The sequence below is a fragment of the Balaenoptera ricei genome, chromosome 2, assembly GCF_028023285.1.
Source record: "Balaenoptera ricei isolate mBalRic1 chromosome 2, mBalRic1.hap2, whole genome shotgun sequence".
NCBI lineage: Eukaryota > Metazoa > Chordata > Mammalia > Artiodactyla > Balaenopteridae > Balaenoptera > Balaenoptera ricei.
In genome coordinates this window covers 179,823,217-179,844,206 of record NC_082640.1, presented here as the reverse complement: position 1 = coordinate 179,844,206, position 20,990 = coordinate 179,823,217, and the positions used below count along the sequence as shown (strand labels likewise).

At 38.7% G+C, this 20,990-nt stretch overlaps 1 protein-coding gene across 5 annotated transcripts in view; it reads right to left on the bottom strand.

Annotated features, from left to right (window-relative positions):
• The window catches only part of PAPOLA (poly(A) polymerase alpha), a 56,638-nt gene extending 35,968 nt beyond the window's left edge, over positions 1 to 20,670 (bottom strand). For 3 of the 5 annotated variants that reach the window (XM_059914961.1, XM_059914963.1, XM_059914964.1), the window contains exons 1-4: positions 20,446 to 20,670; positions 5,875 to 6,060; positions 5,280 to 5,346; positions 376 to 457 (exon numbers count right to left, since the gene is read on the bottom strand). In XM_059914961.1, coding sequence (XP_059770944.1) covers positions 376 to 457; positions 5,280 to 5,346; positions 5,875 to 6,060; positions 20,446 to 20,453 — 343 coding nt within the window. In that variant the 5' untranslated portion in view covers positions 20,454 to 20,670. Of the gene's footprint in view, positions 1 to 375; positions 458 to 5,279; positions 5,347 to 5,874; positions 6,061 to 20,445 lie in introns of those variants that run through there. The other 2 variants (XM_059914962.1, XM_059914965.1) reach the window with 2 other exon arrangements.
• Positions 20,671 to 20,990: the final 320 nt, after the last annotated feature.

The window sequence follows — 20,990 nt, the reverse complement described above, 5'->3', positions numbered from 1 at the left end:
GATATTCTTCAGGTAGAGGAAATGATATACAGAGCAGCACTGTCCAAAGTAACTCCCCAATGGGAAAAGTGTACTTCATGCGCACTTTCCAGTATGGTAGCCACTAACCATATGTGATTATTTAACAATGAAAATGTGGCTACTACTACTGAGAAACTGAATTTTTTATTTTCCTTAATACTGCATTGGAGGGTACAGGTATGAAAGGTATCATTTTACATCTTTCTTCTTACCAAATTTAGGCTCCCTGAAGTACTCTCTTCCATGCAAACCTAAGCTGTATAATACACTGCAAGTAACTGAGATGGATGTGTCATTATAATTTTTAAAAAATTAAAAAGTATTCCTTCTCAAGATAATTAAAACAATATTTACCTTTTGTATGTACTCCTAATCTATAAGATCCAAATGTAAATATTTTTCCACCAACATTTTCAATTACAGATTGTGGAAGATTCTGTTGAAGCAAACAAAAAATAGTTATTTTGCCAGTGGAGCACAAAGGTAACTATTTCAAATAACACTGTACATTTAAACAAAAAAAAACCAAACCCAAGTAAGATTTCTATGCAAATTTATATAGAGGGTAAACAAACTATAAGCTCTACAAAATACCAGGCCTTCACAGATCAACCTAACTTGAAATTTAAGCAATTTTCAACTTTCAATTAGTGTTAGAATTTTGCCACATTTTTGGAAACTGCTATAAAGACTGTGGTAAAGGAGATCATGTGATTCCACAGAAGCAATGTTAGAATCAGGAATTTTATTCATGATAAGGTGCTGCATAAATCATGAATGTTAGAATATAACAAAAACACATTCTGATTGCTTAAAAGATCATATTCAATGATTATACCAAACATGCCACAGTACATCAGACTATAATTTTACTGCATCAAAAGTGACTTTAAGGCCAATAAGGCTACGTTTAATAGTTTAGTAGGCTTTATAGTGGGATGATTTTGAGCAGAACTAAACTTATTGATGATTTCTTAGAGTAGAAACACCAGGAATGAGGAGAAAGGAAAGCACTTAAAAATCATCTTCCTGGGGGCTTCCCTGGTGGCGCAGTGGTTGAGAATCTGCCTGCCAATCCAGGGGACACGGGTTCGAGCCCTGGTCTGGGAAGATCCCACATGCCGCGGAGCAGCTGGGCCCGTGAGCCACAACTACTGAGCCTGTGCGTCCGGAGCCTGTGCCCCGCAACAAGAGAGGCCGTGATAGTGAGAGGCCCGCGCACCGCAATGAAGAGTGGCCCCCGCTCGCCGCAACTGGAGAAAGCCCTCCCACAGAAACGGAGACCCAACACAGCCAAAAGTAAACAAATAAGTAAATAAAATTAAAAAAAAAAAATCATCTTCCTGACCCTGGTACGACTATAAAGTACTATGGAGAATACTTAACCGCCCTTGGTGTTAAGGATAATGTCTGTCCACAAAAAAAAAAAAAAAAACAACCAAATCTTAATGTGTGCTAGATCAATGTTTCTCTTTACTTTCTAATTCCTCAGTAAAGTCTTACTCAGTAGGAGAACATAAAAGAGACCACTCTTCCCCACCACCCTCCCAAAGTGACATAAATTGTTACTTCATACTCCAACAACCCTAAAAATAAATTGTAAAAGGCTCAGGGGATTCCCTTGTTTTTTAAGGGCACACTTAATCATCACTTATAGAAAACAGGCAATCTAAATGTGTAGTATTACATTTTTTAAAAGTAGACACCACCATCTCTTCCTATGTTTAGATATTTTAAAAACCACTTGTACAGTTGGCTTGGTTATTTAAATTAAGCCAGCAAGATGTGTGCAGAAATATGCCTACAAAGGAAGGTAGAAAGAAACTACCTGAGAACAACGTCCTGTGGACACCTCTAGTAAAACACAAACCTCTCGGATAGGCACCCTCCAGGAGAAGTGTCCAATGCAGTAGGCACTAGCTATGTTTCACTTTCACCTGAAATGCAGCTAGGGTGGCTGAGGAGTAGAATGTTTAATTCTAGTTAATTTAAACTGAAATAGCCAAGTGTGGCTGGTGGCTACTGTATTAGACATTAGTATGTTTATAGCTATTACAGTTGTAACCCAGAAATTAAGATTTCTTAATTAACATCACAGAAGAACTTTTCAATTGCAAATCTTTTTTAAGTCTCAGGATATTAGATGGCAAACAAATCAAACAACTTAAGTAAAATTCATATTTTATATAAATTTTCCCCAAAATATTATAAATTAATTGTAACTATACATCAAAAACCAGTGGTTCTCGGGACTTCCCTGGTGGTCCAGTGGTTAAGATTCCATGCTTCCACTGTAGGGGGCGCAGGTTCAATCCCTGGTCAGGGAACTAAGATTCCACATGCCACCAAAAAAAAAAATCAGTGGTTTGCTACTGATTTAACTGGAGATATTTTTGGTTGTCACAATCTGGGGAGAGCAGACAGGCAGCATCTAGTTGGAAGGGTGCTGCTTAACATCTTCCAGGACAGTCCCTAAAAAAGAAATATGTGAGGAATTCCCTGGTGGTCCAGTGGTTAGGACTCCACACTTTCACTGCCGAGGACGTGGGTTCAATTCCCTGGTCGGGGAACTTAAGATCCCACAAGCCGCGCAGTGTGGCCAGAAATGAAAGAACTACGTGGTCCCAAAATATCAATAGTGTCAACATCAAGACATCCTGTATCAGGTCTTAAAACCAAGCAGCTGAGGAAGAAATTCTCCCTAGAAAAACAGATACAAAAGATCAAACTTGTAAAGCCTAACCCCTAAAGTCCCATTCTCTAACCAATTTACTACCTACAGAGTTAGGCTACAGAGAAAAGGACACAGGCAAATTTGATTAGGAATGAGCATTAATTTCATTAATCCAAACAATTTTTCTTACCCTCAAGAAAACCAGCAGGAAGAAGTGTATCAAGAGTTACCAGTTAGGGCTTCCCTGGTGGCGCAGAGGTTAAGAATCCTCTTGACAACGCAGGGGACACGGGTTCAAGTCCTGGTCCGGGAAGATTCCACGTGCCGCGGAGCAACTAAGCCCGTGCGCCACAACTACTGAGCCTGCACTCTAGAGTCCGCAAGCCACGACTGCTGAAGCCTGCACGTCTAGAGCCCGTGTTCCACAACAAGAGAAGCCACCGCAATGAGAAGCCCACACACCGCAACGAAGAGTAGCCCCCGCTCGCCGCAACTACAGAAAACCCACACACAGCAACGAAGACCCAACACAGCCAATTAATTAATTAATTAATTTTTAAAAATAGAATTACCGGTTAAAGAAACTAACTAGGCACTCAATTACTGAAACAAAACTATCAATGAGATAGTACTCTTGTTTCACATTAAATAAATCTAAGTTCTGGCCTTACAACAGTTTTCAACTTAAATGTCTAAGAAAAAGCCATTAAAAACAAAGCTGTGTTTCCTATACAAGATTAAAGAATCACTAAGTTCAATAAATGAGTAAAAATACTTAAACCTGGACATCCTTTGCTCAGCTCAAAAAGAAATTCTTTTCAAAACATCATTTTTATCAAAACTCTATCAATGACAAACATGTAGTATACATGGAGTCCCCAGTTTAGAATATTCTGGTTGCTAAAGTTTTAATCAGTTGCTTTGAAATATATATACACTGCTTTAAGAAAACAATATTATAAATTTGACTAAAGCCAGAAGACTTTAACTTACTTTTCTTCTACCTTGATATCTTCTCTCAGGTTTTCTTCTACCTTTGGTTCTCTTACCATCAATTTTTCAGCTGTACTACAGACTAAATACGCATTTTATACTACCCTGGAAAAATGACCACTATTTACAGAGTTTTTTAAAACTGGCTTCTAAACACAACTTTACGAATACATTTCCAGAGAACAAACATATGGACACCAAGGGGAGAAAGTGGCTGGGGCGGTTGGGGGGGCGGGGGGCGGGGCGGTGAATGGGGAAATTGGGATTGACATACATACACTAATAAGTATAAAATACATAACTAATAAGAACCTCCTGTATAAAAAAATAAATAAAATAAAATTTTTAAAAAAACACAAAAACTACATTTCCTTTACCAGAAGCCTATTCATGGATTCAACAGTTGTATGATTTTCTTTTAAAAAGTTATTAGAGGGCTTCCCTGGTGGTGCAGCAGTTGAGAATCCGCCTGCCAATGCAGGGGACATGGGTTCGAGCCCTGGTCTGGGAAGATCCCACGTGCCGCAGAGCAACTAGGCCCGTGAGCCACAATTACTGAGCCTGCGCGTCTGGAGCCTGTGCTCCACAACAAGAGAGGCCGCGACAGTGAAAGGCCCGCGCACAGCGATGAAGAGTGGCCCCCGCTTGCCGCAACTAGAGGAAGCCCTCGTACAGAAACGAAGACCCAACACAGCCAAAAATAAATAAATTAATTTTTAAAAAAAAGTTATTAGAAACTCAAAGAATGTTATTATAAAAAACTAAATAGATAATTCAGTTTGAGTCTAACATCTGAAGGCCTAAAAAATGCTCATTGTTGCAGAATTCCTTAAAAGGTAATGAGATTCTCAAATACTTAATAAACATGTTTAATACATTTTTTTTCCCTAAGTGAAGCAAATGTTTTACTGAAATCAGTTGTCAAACCACAATCTATCCAAATGACAATGTTACATTGTTCTTAAAAGAGTGGGCACAAATATGGCACAGACACAATCCAGCATCTATCAAAACACCATCTGTAAAGAACCTGACTTATTTCGTGCTGTGTGTGAATGTGGTCCAGCATATAAGGTAGACTCAAAACCAGTCAACTTTTTTCTTGATAACATGAAAAACATTTCACTACTTTGCCTCAAAATTAAGCACACTCATCTGTCTGTAACAACCGTGTTTAATACATTTTTAAAGCACCTTTTGCGGGAAACATTATTTCTATGAAGCGTGTAAGTAATTACTGAGCTTTGAAGTGTTACAACCAAAAGTATTTATAAAATCACTGAATTCAGTTCAGTTTTTCCTGCTTTCAAAATAGCTAGGTACCGGGAGTTTCCTGGTGGTCCAGTGGTTAAGACTCTGCCCAATGCAGAGGACTCGAGTTTGATCCCTGGCTGGGGGACTAAGATCCCACATGCTGCGCGGCGTGGCCAAAAAACCCCCCAAAAAAACCCAAAAAAAGCTAGATACCAAATACAAATTCTGCTGTCAACAGTCTAAAACACATTTCCACATTCAAGACTCTAAATAGCTATATAAGACAATTGCTGCGTTCAGCTGGCAAATTACTTCCTATACAATTAAGTCACCTTACCTTGATTTCACTGATTTCTCGTATCCACTCTTTTACCAGGTTATTTAATTTTCCCAAAATTAAAATCCTGTTGATAGAGCAAATATCAATCAAGTATCAAGTTGTTTGTTATTCTAGATCACTACTAATTAAAATGAAAAAGCTTTCAATAGATGGCTTCCTAAATTTTAACCAGTTTTTAAGTTATCAGAAAGAAAGTTTATAGTAGTTAGCTATATGTAGGCACTGTTACACTGGGTGAGGCATTCCTCTAGCTGAGCAAGGCATTCCCCTTTCTCCTGACAATGCTATAGTACTATACTAACCAAAAGTATCACAAATCAAAATTAAGGGAACAGAACTTTATATAGACGAAAAGTTTTTTCTACTTATCACTTGTTTGAAACAGACATATATTGGGGAGAATAATTCTAACTTGCTGAGTTCCTCAAAATTAGTTTATTATGTTAATAAAAAATTATAACTTAAAAAAAGATATACATATACACTAATATGTATAAAATGAATAACTAATAAGAACCTGCTGTATAAAAAAATAAATAAAATTCAAAAAAAAAAAAAGATATACACACACACACCCCCCACACACACTGACCTGCGCTGCAGTTCCTCTTCCTCTTCAAAAACGCCAAAAGGCTTCAGAGTCTCAATTAGTTTCTGGGTAAGCAGGCAGTCAGTCTCCTTGGGGGCTGCTAAGCTGATGGGAGAGGTAATGCCATAGTGCTTCTGTGGCGGCTGTGTTTGCTGTGATCCCTGCGTTGTAACTGGACTGCAAACAGAACTGGATAAAATTACTGTCAAAAAATTTCTACAATTTAAAACTAATCAGCATGACTAGAAAAAAATGCTTTAGTAAAATGCATTTCTAAACATAGTTGGTTCCCTGCCATACCCCAAAAAACTTTCAATACATTTTGTTTGCTTTAAAACAAAAAGTAACACAAAAATTAAGTGATGAAAACATTAGTTCTCCTCCCACTCCAAGGATTTTAATTGTGTCACTATCTAAATATCTAAATAAACTATAAATAAGAATCCAGATCAGGGACTTCCCTGGTGGCGAGGTGGTTAAGAATCCGCCTACCAATGCAGGGGACACAGGTTCGAGCCCTGGTCCGGGAAGATTCCACATGCTGAGAAGCAATTAAGGCCGTGCGCCACAACTACTGAAGCCCACGTGCCTAGAGCCCGTGCTCTGCAACAAGGGAAGCCACGGCAATGAGAAGCCCGTGCACCGCAACGAAGAGTAGCCCCCACTCGCCACAACGAGAGAAAACCCACGTGCAGCAACAAAGACCCAATGCAGACCAAAAAAAAAAATCCAGATCAAAAAAGAATCCAGATAAAATAAATTGCTAGAGAAAATGCAATCTAGGACATAGTGGACTTCTGAGAAATTTTACTTACTCCTTACTTCTTGAAAAGGAGCCAAAATCTATCAAATTGTTACTTCTAAAGAGATGAGGATAGATATAAAAACACTATTCTACCAATACAACAGACTCCCCAAATGGAATTTCACATCTGACTTGCAATGAATAAAACTCATAGATAATGAGGCAAATAACATAAACATAACTTGGAGGGGAAGAACTATATTCACACTAAGCTTGTTACAGAATTTTTGGTAAGAGATTTACACTTCAACAATGACTAGTCAAGTTTTTCCGTTTTAAGAGCAATTCCAGATTTTTACAACCAATAGGGTTTTAATATAACTGGTGAAAAGGTATGGCACGCTCTAAAGAAAGGCTTTAGGAAATTAATCGGACTCAATTATTTTTTGGTGAAACCAATTCTTGTTTTTTTCCTCCCTTTTTAAATCGATGGACAGGGACTCTAAAGATAAGCAGCACAATCATTAACTAGAAACTAGCTGGTCAACTAACATGCAGAACCAGGTAAGGACTAAGGAAGACGCTAACATCTGAATCAGTTATCTGCCCCAAATTCTGTTCCTTAAGAAATAATTTATACACACACACACCTACTTTTTTTCAAGTTCTAAATATATATATATACTTTTAATTAAACTGCAATAATCTACTAAAGCAATAAGATGCCAGAATCCTACGGCAGGTAAGTCCCATTATGAATTTACTACCTATCCCTGGGTTCTGGTTTATACTATGACTGCAGGACTATGTTTTATATTTTGTCTTCTGATATCAACAGAAAACCTAAGAATGCCAGGAAGCCCATAGTGTTTGTTACTAATTAGTCACTAGGCTGTATAGCATTTAATCAATGCTTCCTAAACTAGTTATACATTGTCTCAATTTTAATTCAGATTTTATAGTAACATTTGCTGAATAAATATGAGTCAGATTTATTATCTTACAGCAATTAACTTACGTCTCATCACTTCCTCCTACTACTTTAAATTGCACAGCTATACACAGCTATGATGTTAATTCAGAGCTGCGGATCCACGTGAGCACCAAGCAACCTCAAAAGACTAAATATCTTAATGTTCTATTTTTCAAATTTATGTAGCATCTCCCATGATGAGAATACACAAATTAACATTAAGTGTAAATGCATTCATAACATCTTGGTTAATACATATTTTCATCAATCAGCAAATAGTTATCATCAGGTTCCACAAAGCTGACACCAAAAAGGTGGCCCTCAAAACTGCCTAACCATTTCTTCACATCATGCTCTAATAGACTCCAGATTCCAGATAAATTATGTATTAAGTTTAAAAAAATACACTTAACACATATCTTAGTATAATTATATTTTCTTGCATTGTTCATTGCTTCATATGAGTTTCTCCAAGTAAACTATAGCCCTTCATGACCACCCCAGGATTATGAATACTTTTTATAAATGATTTTAACATAAGTAGAGCCAGATATGAAAACAAGTGTAAAATCCTTTCTAGCTAGACTTGGTTCATGCAAGGAGAGCTTTCAAGTGTAAATTGAATTCATATTTTCCTACCTTAAAATAATAAACCTCTATTGGATTGTTTTGTTTTGAGCAAACATCTGCATTCTTTTCCTTTCTGAAGGGGCTAAATTCATTACCAGTTGAGTTTGGATGATCACCAAAATGAGTGCCCATTCTCTGTGGGGTTAAGCTTTCCTGCAGATTCCCATTTTTTCTTTCTCAAATATTCAGGTTCTTCACTGTCATACAAAAATCAATGCTTGGAAAGACCCTTGTCTACTTCAACTGTATTACCAGAATACTGGATATAGACTCAGATTTCTTTTTTTTTTTTTTAATCAATTTATTTATTTATTTTTGGCTGCACTGGGTCTTTGTTGCTGTGCGTGGGCTTTCTCCAGCTGCGGTAAGCAGGGTCTATTCTTCGTTGTGGTGCACGGGCTTCTCATTGTGGTGGTTTCTCTTGTTGCAGAGCACGGGCTCTAGGCGCACGGGCTTCAGTAGTTGTGGCACAAGGGCTCAGTAGTTGTGGCTCACGGGTTCTAGAGCACAGGCTCAGTAGTTGTGGCGCACGGGCTTAGTTGCTCCACGGCATGTGGGATCTTCCCAGACCAGGGCTCAAACCCGTGTCCCCCGCCCTGGCAGGCGGATTCTTAACCACTGTGCCACCAGGGAAGTCCTAGACTCAGATTTCTAAATTCACACCAAGTTTGTCTACTTCAATTTGAAAAAAAAAAAAAAAAAAAAAATTGATGTCTACATTAGTTTCCACATGAACATTTTGATGGGGAAACAAATCATACTCTGGTTGTAAATGTTTATTTATTCAAAATGTAGTCATATCATATAAAACCACATTTACTTGTCCCATCTAATTCAAAAAAGAACATTATAGGGGGACATTCCTGGTGGTCCAGTGGTTGAGAATCTGTCTTGCAATGCAGGGGACGCCAGTTCGATCCCTGGTGGGGGAACTAAAATCCCACATGCCTCAGGGCAACTAAGCCTGCACACCGCAACTACTGAGCCCACGTGCCACAACTAATAAGCCCACATGCCACAAATACAGAGAAGCCCGTGAGCTGCAAGGAACGATCCCGCCTGCCGCAACTAAAAAAAAAAAAAAAAGAGAGAGAGAGAGAACATATGTATCACATATCTCTGTATGTATACATATCTAAAACAAGTTACATACAGAACATATACTAATTCAAAAACACATATGAAAAGAAATATTAAGTAAATCACAACCAAATAAAAGAAACAAATACATGTTTTGAAAGGTACAAGATACCTGTGTCTCCAATAGAAATGGCTTACTCTTACGCTAAGTGGCTAGACTAGGAATTCTAGGCTGCCAGATGCTCTGAATGTCCAAAATGTAGAAATATTAGCTATGATTGAGCTTTAAATGGAAGAAGTCAAAATTTTCCATTTAATTTTTAATATTAGAAATTAAGTAGAGTGATAAAACAAGTTAAGGATCTTTTTGCTGCTGTTCTGTTTCTAACAAAACAAATATACACACTCCAATATTGGGTAATGTGAAGGATTCTGCTTTACAGACTTTCTCCTGGAACTATACACCAGACAGCTAGCTATCAATCCCAAGAATGCAAAGCTCTCCCTCAAATTCTTGAACACATGAGACACCTGCCCATGCCCATCACTTTCTAGAGACATTTTTACCAGTATTTAGTTTTCTTCAGACATTATTTTAAAAATAACTTCTACAATTATATAAAACAATGAAAAAAAAAAAAAACTAGATACGGAGCCACAGTATTTGTGATCCACTGAAATTTCTTCCTGGTTTTCAATTTAAATATCAAGAACAGTTGTGCTTTTCCTGAGTAACTGGCTCATTTTCATCTCATGAACATAGCTGTACTTACCTTTAGGCTACTGCCTGAATTCTTAGAGCAAAACTGGTGGCCATCCAGCAAGTTCTCTACAAAAATCCAAAAATCACTGTACTTCTGTAAGAACTGTTTTAGTACCCTAATTTCTTGCTGTTTTATATCTCTATCCTTATTCTCCCTTGTCATCCACCTTTAATGCAAATACCGTGCTACTTTTAAAATGTGACTAAAGCATTCTTAAAAGTCTCAATCCTTTCTGGGTCAGAGCAAGATATAAATACCTATACATACAGTACATATACGAATCTTGCCCCCCTCCAAAATTATAAAAGACAGCCAAACACTCCTCCCCCCACCCCACTTTTTTGGGAGTCAGGAGGGAGAAACGAAGAGGGCACAATACTAAATATTTTCAGAATTCTTCTCTCTCTTAGAACATAGGGCATTTTCTTTATAATATTTAAAATAATTTTCATCAAGGCAAAGCTTACCCAGGACATATACCCACCTTCCCTTTTTTATTATTATTATTTTTAATTTCAACAACATTCTATATAACAATTCCATTCCAACTACACTTGTTCTGCCTCTTGGCATCTTGGTCCCACTCTTTCTACTCCCCTGCTATGCCAGACTACCATTCACAGTGCTACCAAGTGTTACCTTCCTAACACACAGCTTCCTTAAAAACCCACATGACTTCTGGTAATGGCATTCAAAACTCTGTCCACAAAAACTGCTCTCAACCCGGAAGCAATCTGAAAAGAGACAAAGCAGGCCTGATTTCATTTCTACTAGTTATACCACTCTGGTTTCACTTCTGCCACTAGTTATGTGATTCTTGTTAAGTTGTAACTCTATGGATTTACCTTAGAATTTATTATATCTCTTCTCTACTTTGGATGGCAAACTAGAAATTTAAATACTATAACATGTTTATGACATGAAAGTCCAGTTTCCAAACACGGAAAGTTTTTAAACCAATACTCAAAAGAAAGGTCGGTCCATCCTTTCCTCATGCTAGGCTGTCTAAGACCTAACTCTACTTAGGATAAATATTTAGGTACTTAGAAATGGCAACATTTTTGTGAAATTGGCATATGACTGTAGGCTGCTTATTTCGGCCAGATACTTGTTTCAAAAGTTTAGGCATCCAATTTAACCAATACATGTGGCTCTGAAATATCAAGAACCACTTTGATTACAGTAACTATAAAGCTAACTCAAATAGTGCAAGTTCCTATGATTTGTAAACTATAGTTTAGTAGCCATACCTTCAAATAGTCAAAGTATGATCAATCTTTGGGTATATCATATTGACGACCACTTCAAGTCAGTGAGGAAAGTTAAGGAATACTCAAATGAAAGACCTATATTAGTACCTGTTTTCACTAAGTGAATGAAATCCAAAGAGGATTTTCACTTTTACAAAAAAAAGGCAAAAAGCAAAAACACTCTTCGTTTGTTTTGCAAGCGGTTTCAGAGGCAGCGTGCGGCCCGAGTAGCAAGAGCGACACTAACAAGCTTCCTCCCCAGGACATACGTATACTCAGCATCAAGCTACCATAGCCTGGAACTGTGTCTGTGAGCAGCAATGCTTTATCTCAATTTATTCTATGCATCTGTTAGCAAGATGTGTATAAGGTAGTTGCTTCTTCATTTCATGCTGTTTTGGCTTACAAAAGCTTTCACAGGACCTCTCTACTTTTGGATAGGGAGGGAAACCTGTATTCTTAATATGTTCTTAAATCAACTTTTAAAAGTTTCACTGCAAATCAAGGAAGCACATTAAGACGATCACTTTTTCTGTCAGACTGGAGAAAAACAAAGCTGATGTACATCTGGTAAAAAATGAAAGACTTATTATAAACCTCCAACGTTGGCAATGGTGTAAGAAAATGAGCACTCTTATCCATCACAAAGGATGTGAACATGGTATGTCATTTTAAAAAGCAATCTGGCAATATTCATCAAATTTTTTTTAAAGCTTATGTCTAGCAACTTCACCTCTAGCAATCTATCTTACAGAAACACTAGGACACAAGGACTCAAACTGAAGGCCCTGATGTTGGAAGACATATCCTCTTTAATTTTTAGACACATTTTTAGTATATTAAATGTGTACTTTAAAGCACAAATTTCTACTGCTCCTGGGGTACGAATACAATGGCTTAGAAGACAGGCCAAATACGGGCCCAAAATCCTGTACAGCAACAGTAAGCTTGAAATGAGCAATGTCTACCCCAGCATTATCCTTTATAGAGGGAGCATGCTTGGTATTTGTAAATAAATACCTCTCTTGACCCTACAGATTCTGGAAATTTGACCCTTCTTATAGGAATAATACAAAAGATACCCAAGGTTGTTCACTGGAGCACTGTATACAATGCACCAACAAACCGGAAACCACCTAAATATCCATTAATATAATATAGGACTGGCGAATTACAGTACATTCTTACAACTTAATACTATGCTATATAAAAAGAATGAGGTGGTTATCACATGTAGTAGCATGGAAACATGCCCACAATATGTCAGGTGAAAAAAGTTGAAGAATATAATTATGATAATAGCTAGTATTTATTGAAACCTCAACATATTCCAGTTAGTGTGGCAAGCACTTTACATTATTCCCGACTATTCCAACGACTCTATTCACTGGGTCAGGATATGATCTCAGGCATCTGACTATAATCATAAGCCTCTATACATCTTTCACAACATACAGTCTTGTACCTTTAAAAATTATTTGTGTATTATGTCTATACATGCATAGAAACACACCAAGCAGAACTGACTGGTGGAAGAATTTCATCTTCTAGGATTTTGTTTCCATTAAAGTACTTTTGTTAAAGTACTTTTAAAGATAAATATTAATGAAGTCATACAAAAGTTGAAAATCATCTAATTCTACTATTCACCATTAAGTTTGTGATAGTAAAGAGGCTAAAACCACCCCCTAAAATCATTCTCCAACAGCAAGGGACAGCAAACAAATGTTCAATTTAAATCAATAATTACCTTTTTGATTATTAGCTTTGTAGTTTATGCTAATCAAAATGTTATTTTAAAGAACTGAAATAAAAACCTTAAAATGGATTTTTCAGTGTAACACTTTGTGATTAGAAAATTAAATACAAAGTGAATCATGACTTACAGCTCTAGAAAACTAGTAAAGCACCAAAGCTATCTATCAAACTTCATCAATCCAATTTTCCTAAAAGCACCTCTTCCTCATTTAAGTTATTTTTCCCAGAAAGTATATTATTAGGCTGAAATTTACTGAACTAGGATCCTAAGTATGTATGAAAGACAATGTTAAAATCAGACTACAAAGATAGTCTCTATCCTCAGTGACAATCTCAAATTTGGTCTGGGATTCAGATCTTTAAACAACAGATGAGTGCAAAGTAAAAGCTTAAAATAAACATTACAGAAACAAAGAATCAAGGATATACCAAAGGAAAAGGTTAAGGAGGTATGCACCCTATATGACTTGGAGAAGGGGAAAAGAGCAGTCTCGGCAGATGACTAACACACAAAGGAAAGGACAACAAATCACCAATGGTGTTTTCTGAAACAGTTAATATTTAACGACTTTCATCCCAATTTAAACAAAGCTCATGCTACTGATGAATCTCTGACTCCTCACATTGCGCATATGGAATTGGTGGCACGTAGGACTAAAAGGGTCAACTGCCTCAAAATGTATAGATCCTAGCCAACAGAAAACACTGTCATTTCTTGCTAGTTTTAGTCAGTGAAGTTAAAACTGAAAGCTTAACTTACTTGATATTCTTCTTTAGAAGTAATCAGATAAATCACAGTTACACTTAATGGGTACATCCCAGGTGGTCCAGTAGTTAAGAATCCGTCTTGCAACGCAGGGGATGCCGCAGGGGATGCCGGTTCAATCCCTGGTCGGGGAACTAAGAACCCACATGCCACAGAGCAGCTAAGCCCGCGCGCCGCAACTACTGAGCCCGCGCACCGCAACTACTGAGCCCGCATGCCACAACTACAGAGCCCACGTGCCACAACTAGAGAGAAGCCTGTGCACCGCAACAAAGAGACGGCGCACAGCAACAAAAGATCCCACATGCCACAACTAAGACCCAACAAATAAATAAATAGCCAAAAAATAAATAAATAAGTATTTTTTTAAAAACCAGTTAATGTATAACCACAGTATGCAATTTGCTGTTTAAAGGCCTTGACCTTAAACGTAATGTGCCCATTCAAATTAAGCAGGAAAAAAGGACATTGAACAGAATAGGAATATGGGATCTCTCTAAAGTATCTGAATACACATTAAATATTAATTCTTAGCAGAAATAATACAATCTCCTCTTTCACAAGAAGTTTAACACATATTTAAATTTTACCTGTAGCTTAAAAGTCAAGCATATAGTCAAGACAACGTATTTGCTCACTAAGACATTATTCTAAGGATGGCTAATTCACCTGCCACCCTATGTACTAAACATAGTTAGAACCTAACTATAGTCTTAAAATATGTATTCCAGGTGGATCATCCAGCTAATATTTAGCAAGCAGCAGCAGAGGCTAAAATATAGATGAAGCAATAGTTTACGCTCAAGGGGAATAAATTATGATGAATCCCAACGCCAAACTTTGGAAATAAAAGGTTGATTATACAGAGAAAGGGTACTTGTTACTGAATTGTTAACAATGGCCAGGTTATTTTTCCTTCTTTCCTAAGGGCACTTCCAACTGTCCCTCTGCCCTCTCTCCAAGAGGGGCTAGAAGTAAAAAAAAAAAACAAAAACAAAAAACAGCCAAACCACAGCATTCCTGCATCAGTATTTGTCAAGCACAATTTGAAAATGAAAGAAATGTAACTAGAGAATCTAAAAAGTATAAAAATGTATCAGAAAATAGTCAAAAATATATTAAATCATAGTATTATACACAGGAAATGCAATTTAGATGTTTCTGATAGCCAAAATGACAGGAACACTATTCTTAAGTAAAAACTTATTTAAGACTATAAAGACTACTGTAAATTGCAAGAAGCTGGTTTCTGAACGAAATATAGAGGGAACAGAAATGTGAGACAATTCTGTGACAGAAGAGGAATAAAAATATCAAATTTAAACTCCTACATTTTTTTCTTCTGCAAATCCTTAAATTTTCAAATGAGAATGCTATAAAATTCTGCAGACCTGCAATCCAACGACTAAAAAACTATCTTCCACACAACTTGATCTTGAAAATTAAGTATACTTAAGACATACAGACTCCCACTGAGCTGATGAAACAAAGTTCCCAACAAGATACACAGAAAATGGTACAGTACTAGAATGAGAATGAAACATGGAACCAGAGTTGAATTTGGCTGCAGTCTACAACTTAGCACCCTTAAGACCCTAGAGGAGTGACGACTTTGAGCCTCACTTTACAAGAACTAATATCTCCTGCAATGGTGCTGTTTTATAAATCATAAACTAAGATTGTACAATTATTTAAAAGCTGCTGAATAATCAGAACGATGAACATACCAAGTAAAAGACATGCCTCTTCCACCAACCAAAAATGAAAAATAGCTGGGACTCCAACTGGCCTCATTTTGCCTGAGAGTAGCTTTCATAAACCTGCCTAGATGCAACTCAAGGTGAAATTTAATTGTAATGTTAACTTGAAGTAGCTTAGTTACCAAGGAATGGAATATTCTGACAAATCAAAACATTTTAAAAGTTATATGTTTTCAAGCCAGAAGGCTTTGGGGGGTTGAGGGAGGGGGTGTCAGGGAGTGGGAACTGACTTACAAATTTACTCAAATCCAATTATCTTCCCTCCCAACTTCTCCATCAAAAAGCATGAACCGACAACATGCTTAAAGTTAAATACCACATTTCACAACCATAACTAACATTTATTAAGCAGCAAGCAATTCATTACAAAATCTCTACATCTTAAAATCTGAGACTCAAAATCTCTCAGAAGTTACCTTTCAAAGGTTATCTAATACACTGTTTTTCATTGACAACAAAAAATGTCTTTAAATCATGTGCGTGTCCATTCCTCCAGACCATTCAAAAACCACCAGAGATGCCGCAAAGACACCACCACTGGAAACAGCGCAGCTTGGGACAGCTGTCAGCTGTTTCTATACATCAGTTTCTCGAACTTTTGGGTCTTAGGACCCTTTCACAACTCTTAAAATTTATTGAGGACTCCAATTACCTTTTGTTTATATGGATTATGTCTGCCATTATTTACTACATTAGAAATTACAACAGGGAAATTTTTGTATAGTAACAAGAAATCTATTACATGTTAACATAAATGACTTTTTAAAAAATAACTGTTTTCCAAAACAAAAAACTTAGTGAGAAGAACAGCACTATTTTACATTTTTGCAAATCTCTAACTCTGGCTTAATCAAAAATAGCTGGTTCCCATATCTGCTTCTGCATGCAATCCCTTTTGATAAGTTGTTTTGGTAGATGCACAGGAATAAAACCTGGCATTACACCATTATAACTAGAAAAGAGTATTTTAATAGCCTTTTCAAATAACTGTGGATATTCTTCTTTGATATTACACCAAAATGCCACAAGTGGTAATTTCTTAGAGATTAGTTACAGTATGAAAGCAGAAACCACAGCAATAAACCCTTTGTACTCTTGCATTAAAATCGACTGGTCCACCTTGCACTTTAAATGTACCTTTACCCATGCATGATTTTATTACATCATGATTGGTGGTTTGGAAGATGTGGGTTCACTTAAGATATGCCTATCTTCCAAATGTTGGCACATTATTATACAATATCAAAAAAAAAAGTTCACTAATATCACCATCAATCACATCAGAAACATTTTTAATTATTGGGAGGCTGTCAAGCTCACAATGACAGAAACAAGCATTCTAAAATTCTAATTTTTGCTTGAAAGCTCAAATTTTATCACTGGCCACAAACACTGTCAGTTGTTCTCCTTAAAGAGACAGGCTCCATTTTTCAAGTAAATGCTAAGTAGTCAAGTATGAACATCATAATTCATCAATTGTTCTTTCAGGTAAAAACAGAGCTCAATGAGAAAAGCACTAGCTTAGCTCACAAATCAATCATACATGTGCTCTTCGCAAAACAACCATCCTACTTTTTAGCATACAGCTTTATGTGTACTTCCCATTTTATCACAACATATTCAAAAAACTCAAGGGTGAAGACTTAATAAAATTAACATTTTTTTACTGCTTCATCAAGGACTTTTTTTTCAAACTGTGTGTGTTTGTGTGCATGTGTGTAGTGAAGTAATACAATGATAACTAGTAGAATACAGTGCCTCTGCCTTGATTCTTCCTAAAGCATCATTACCCACCACTGCTTTTGCACCACTGGTGCAAATGTCAACAGACTAAAAAAGACATAACACCTCAATATTATGAAAAGTTTGGATTTTATGTACTCCCTAAAAGGATCTCAAGGACCCCCAACATCGAGGCTTCTACAAATCACTCTGAGAACCACTGCTACACGATATTGCTACCCACCAAAAGGTCCCAGTTCTACCTCTTATCACTACATGAAACTACTCCAATTCCCTCTTTTTTTGTGACAACCCCAAAAATATGGAAGAAAAGCTATTGTCTCCCCCAAGTCTTGCTAAATACCTCTTCCAATAACATTCGACAAATGTGGCACGAATGCTAAGTCACTGATAATGTCTACTCCCCTTAAGTCTTTTTACTACCAGTGTGATAGCTAGAACTGAGCTGATGCAAATAATGATCTGACCAGCACAGAGAAAGGCAGAAATTGGAATATGGTTCTCGTACAGGTATTATACGCTGTATTAATGCAGTGGTTCTCAACAAGATTTTGGCCCCCAAGGTACATCTGGCAATATCTGGACACATTTTTGGTTGTCATTACCAGGACATAGGGGGTGGGACTCCCGCAATCTAGTAGATAGAAGTCAGGCATGCTGTTAAACACCCTGCAATACACAGGACAGAATTATCAGCCTAAAATGTGAATAGTACCACCATGAGAAATCTGGTATTAATGGATCCTAAGACTATCAAAAATTTTGGAAGCTTAATCACCATGGCTCTTAAACCATACCAGCTTTTCAAAATTATATATGCAATTACATATGCTTTTGGACAATATATGGAGACCTGCTCACAATGTTTTCTAACGACGTAACTTCAGTAATCTGTTTTGATTTCATCCATTCTGACAATTTACCTATACCTTAACCCCCCCACCCACACACAAAGACTTAACAGACACACCAAACAGGAAAGTGGAAGTCAAACACAATACAGTCTGGAAATCACAATTCAAAACATCAAAGAAATAAAATTAATGACACCAGAACATGAAAAACAAAGAAAGCAAACTAATGAGAAAAAAGGCCTACTTAACTAGGCAGTCTATGGTCTTTTAGTTTACTTTAAAAGTACTATAGTACACATAGGGTTAACAATAAGAGAAAAGCTAATGAAAAACTGGCCATACTGTTCACATTTCAAGAAACACACTAGAAAGGCAATATCCATGTGTGAGAATCTGCTGCCTTCACTTTGTCTTCCATTTTAAACATCTGCACTAACTTCCAAAGAATTTGAAGCACTTAGGTCTTTAAAGGAAAGATATACCTCCTTTCCTCAAAGCATGTTGGGAAAAAGCAGGTATAAAAGAACTTTTAATTTCTAAAAAGACACAAATTAAGTTATTTCTTAATTAAAGCCCTTTAAGGCATACATTTCCTGTTACTGATCAATTTTTAATACTGACATGATTATCAGAAAGAGAAGTCCTTTTTCCAAAACAGCAATAAAATGCGAGCTAACACAAATAAGTCACATGACATTACTGCAAACATTTAGGTTTACTTTAATTGCTGCTGAATTGAAAAATGCCACAAAAATCTTGCTTAGACTCGGTTCTCCTAGTAACCCTTTTTATTGTTCCATAAAAGGATGATTCAATTAACAGGGACCTTGCACCTTATAAGATTTTAGGTCTGCTATATTTAATTAAAATTAACAAATATCCTCATTACAGAAATAATATGTTGATAGGCCTCTTAACAAAATGACTAGAGTGGGTGAGAAGGAAGGAGCATGAAATTCCTTTTTAATATATCGTGTGAAATGGGACAGATATCTTTAAAGCCTGTTTCAAAGTTAGAGCCTCACCTGTAAAGAGAGACATACACACACATATACACATACATAAATAAAACTGTAAAACTATAATCAGTGATATTTGCAGAAAAGAAGTTGTTTTTACTTAAAAAAAATAAAATAAGCGTGAGGTGCTACGTTAGGTGTCTAGAAACCCCAACATCTTTATTCTGCGTTTAAGTAAAACTTCAAGGGTCAATTACATGCTTCGGGGCTACAAAGAGAACTCGGCCCCCCATCTCTTACCCTTGAATCTTCAAAAATGGAAGAAATGCAGTCTCACGATTTAGGCCTCTACTCTGCTGTATATACGCAGAAAAAAAGGCTGTAATCTTTCGATCAACAATGAGTTCTCAAATTACATCCCATTCTTTGACAGACAGAGAAAAGAAAAAGAAAACTTCTTTAAAAATCCCAACATGGGAAAGAAAGTATAAGATGTAGGTCTAGGGAGATTAGAAGGCATAGATGGACTGCAGTAAAAAAAGTCTACCATCAGAAGAACTGAAAGTATCACTGCAGATGGAGAGACGGAAGCAAGGTGAAATCCGGCGACCCTATCGAAACAAAACCGGGAGAGCGACACGTAACGCAACGCCTTTCGACGGGGGGCACCCGGGAAAGTGCCCCTCTCCTGGCAGCCGAAAGGCTGGAGGGAACGGAGGCGGGGGGAGGGGATGTTCGAACAGCTGGGCTCGACGCTCAAAACTGGGCTTTTAACTCGTGCTCAGGCAAGCTGGGACGCGGAAGTGGGTTAACACTGGCGCACGAAGTGGGCATCTCGGAAACGGGAGGGAGAGCTAGGCCGGGAACACAAGCAGCGAAACGAGCCCGAGAGGCGCCGGGGGGCGACCCCGAACCCCGTGTGCAGACCCCGCGAGAAGCAGGGCCTTCCTCCCCGGCAGCTGAGCACCGGGGTTTCCCCCCCACCCCCACCCCTTTCTCTTATCGGACGAGGCGGAGGAGCGGGAGCAGTAGAGTTAGAGGATCCTCCGGCCATTCCGGAAGGGAAAGGCCCCCGGCCCGCCAGCGGCCGAAGCCAGGAAGGGGTGGGAGGAAGCGGGAACCGAACACAAGGGGAAGTGCGGCGGCGAGTGGGAGAGGAAACAGGAAGAGCCCCAGTCCCGCCCGCCTCCCCCTCGGGGCGAGGGCCCGGCTCGCGCGCCCCCCTCCCCCCTCCCCCGACGCCCCCAAAGCCCCGCCGGCGTGCGAGAGAAAACAGAATACAAATCACTTACAACGGCATCGTCTCCTGCGCCGGCACCGCCCAGTCACTTCCCCCCCGCAACCGCCGCCGCTGCCGCCCTGGGCATGATCCACTGAGGCGGGAGGGAGGGGGGGGGCCTGCCTCAGCCCTGGGTCCAACCCCACTCCCGCACCCGCTCCCGCCGCTTTAAGCGCTTCTCCTCCTTCTCCTTCGTCCTAACATGGCGCCCGAGCGCTACCACAGCAACGTTCTAGAACCGCTGACGCCGCTACACACGCTGTGCGTGCGCCTGCGCAGCAGCCGCGCGGCCCGCCGCGAAGCCTCACGGGAAGGGTAGTTCGTGCTTCGGATTGCGCTCCGGCGGCTTCCGCCCCAGTTGTGTCCAGCTTCCGCGGCACGTGTCGGGCGTATGGGTGGGAGCCGTTTGGGAGGCTCTGGGCTCGGGGGTGTCCCTCCTGCCGGGCTGCTCTCGTCGCCGATGCGGGCGATGCAGCCTGGACGGCGCGAGGAAGGCCCCGGAGAGGCGCCGCTTCCGGTGCATTGTGAGGTCCCGCCGTTCTCTCCGCCCGAGGTCGC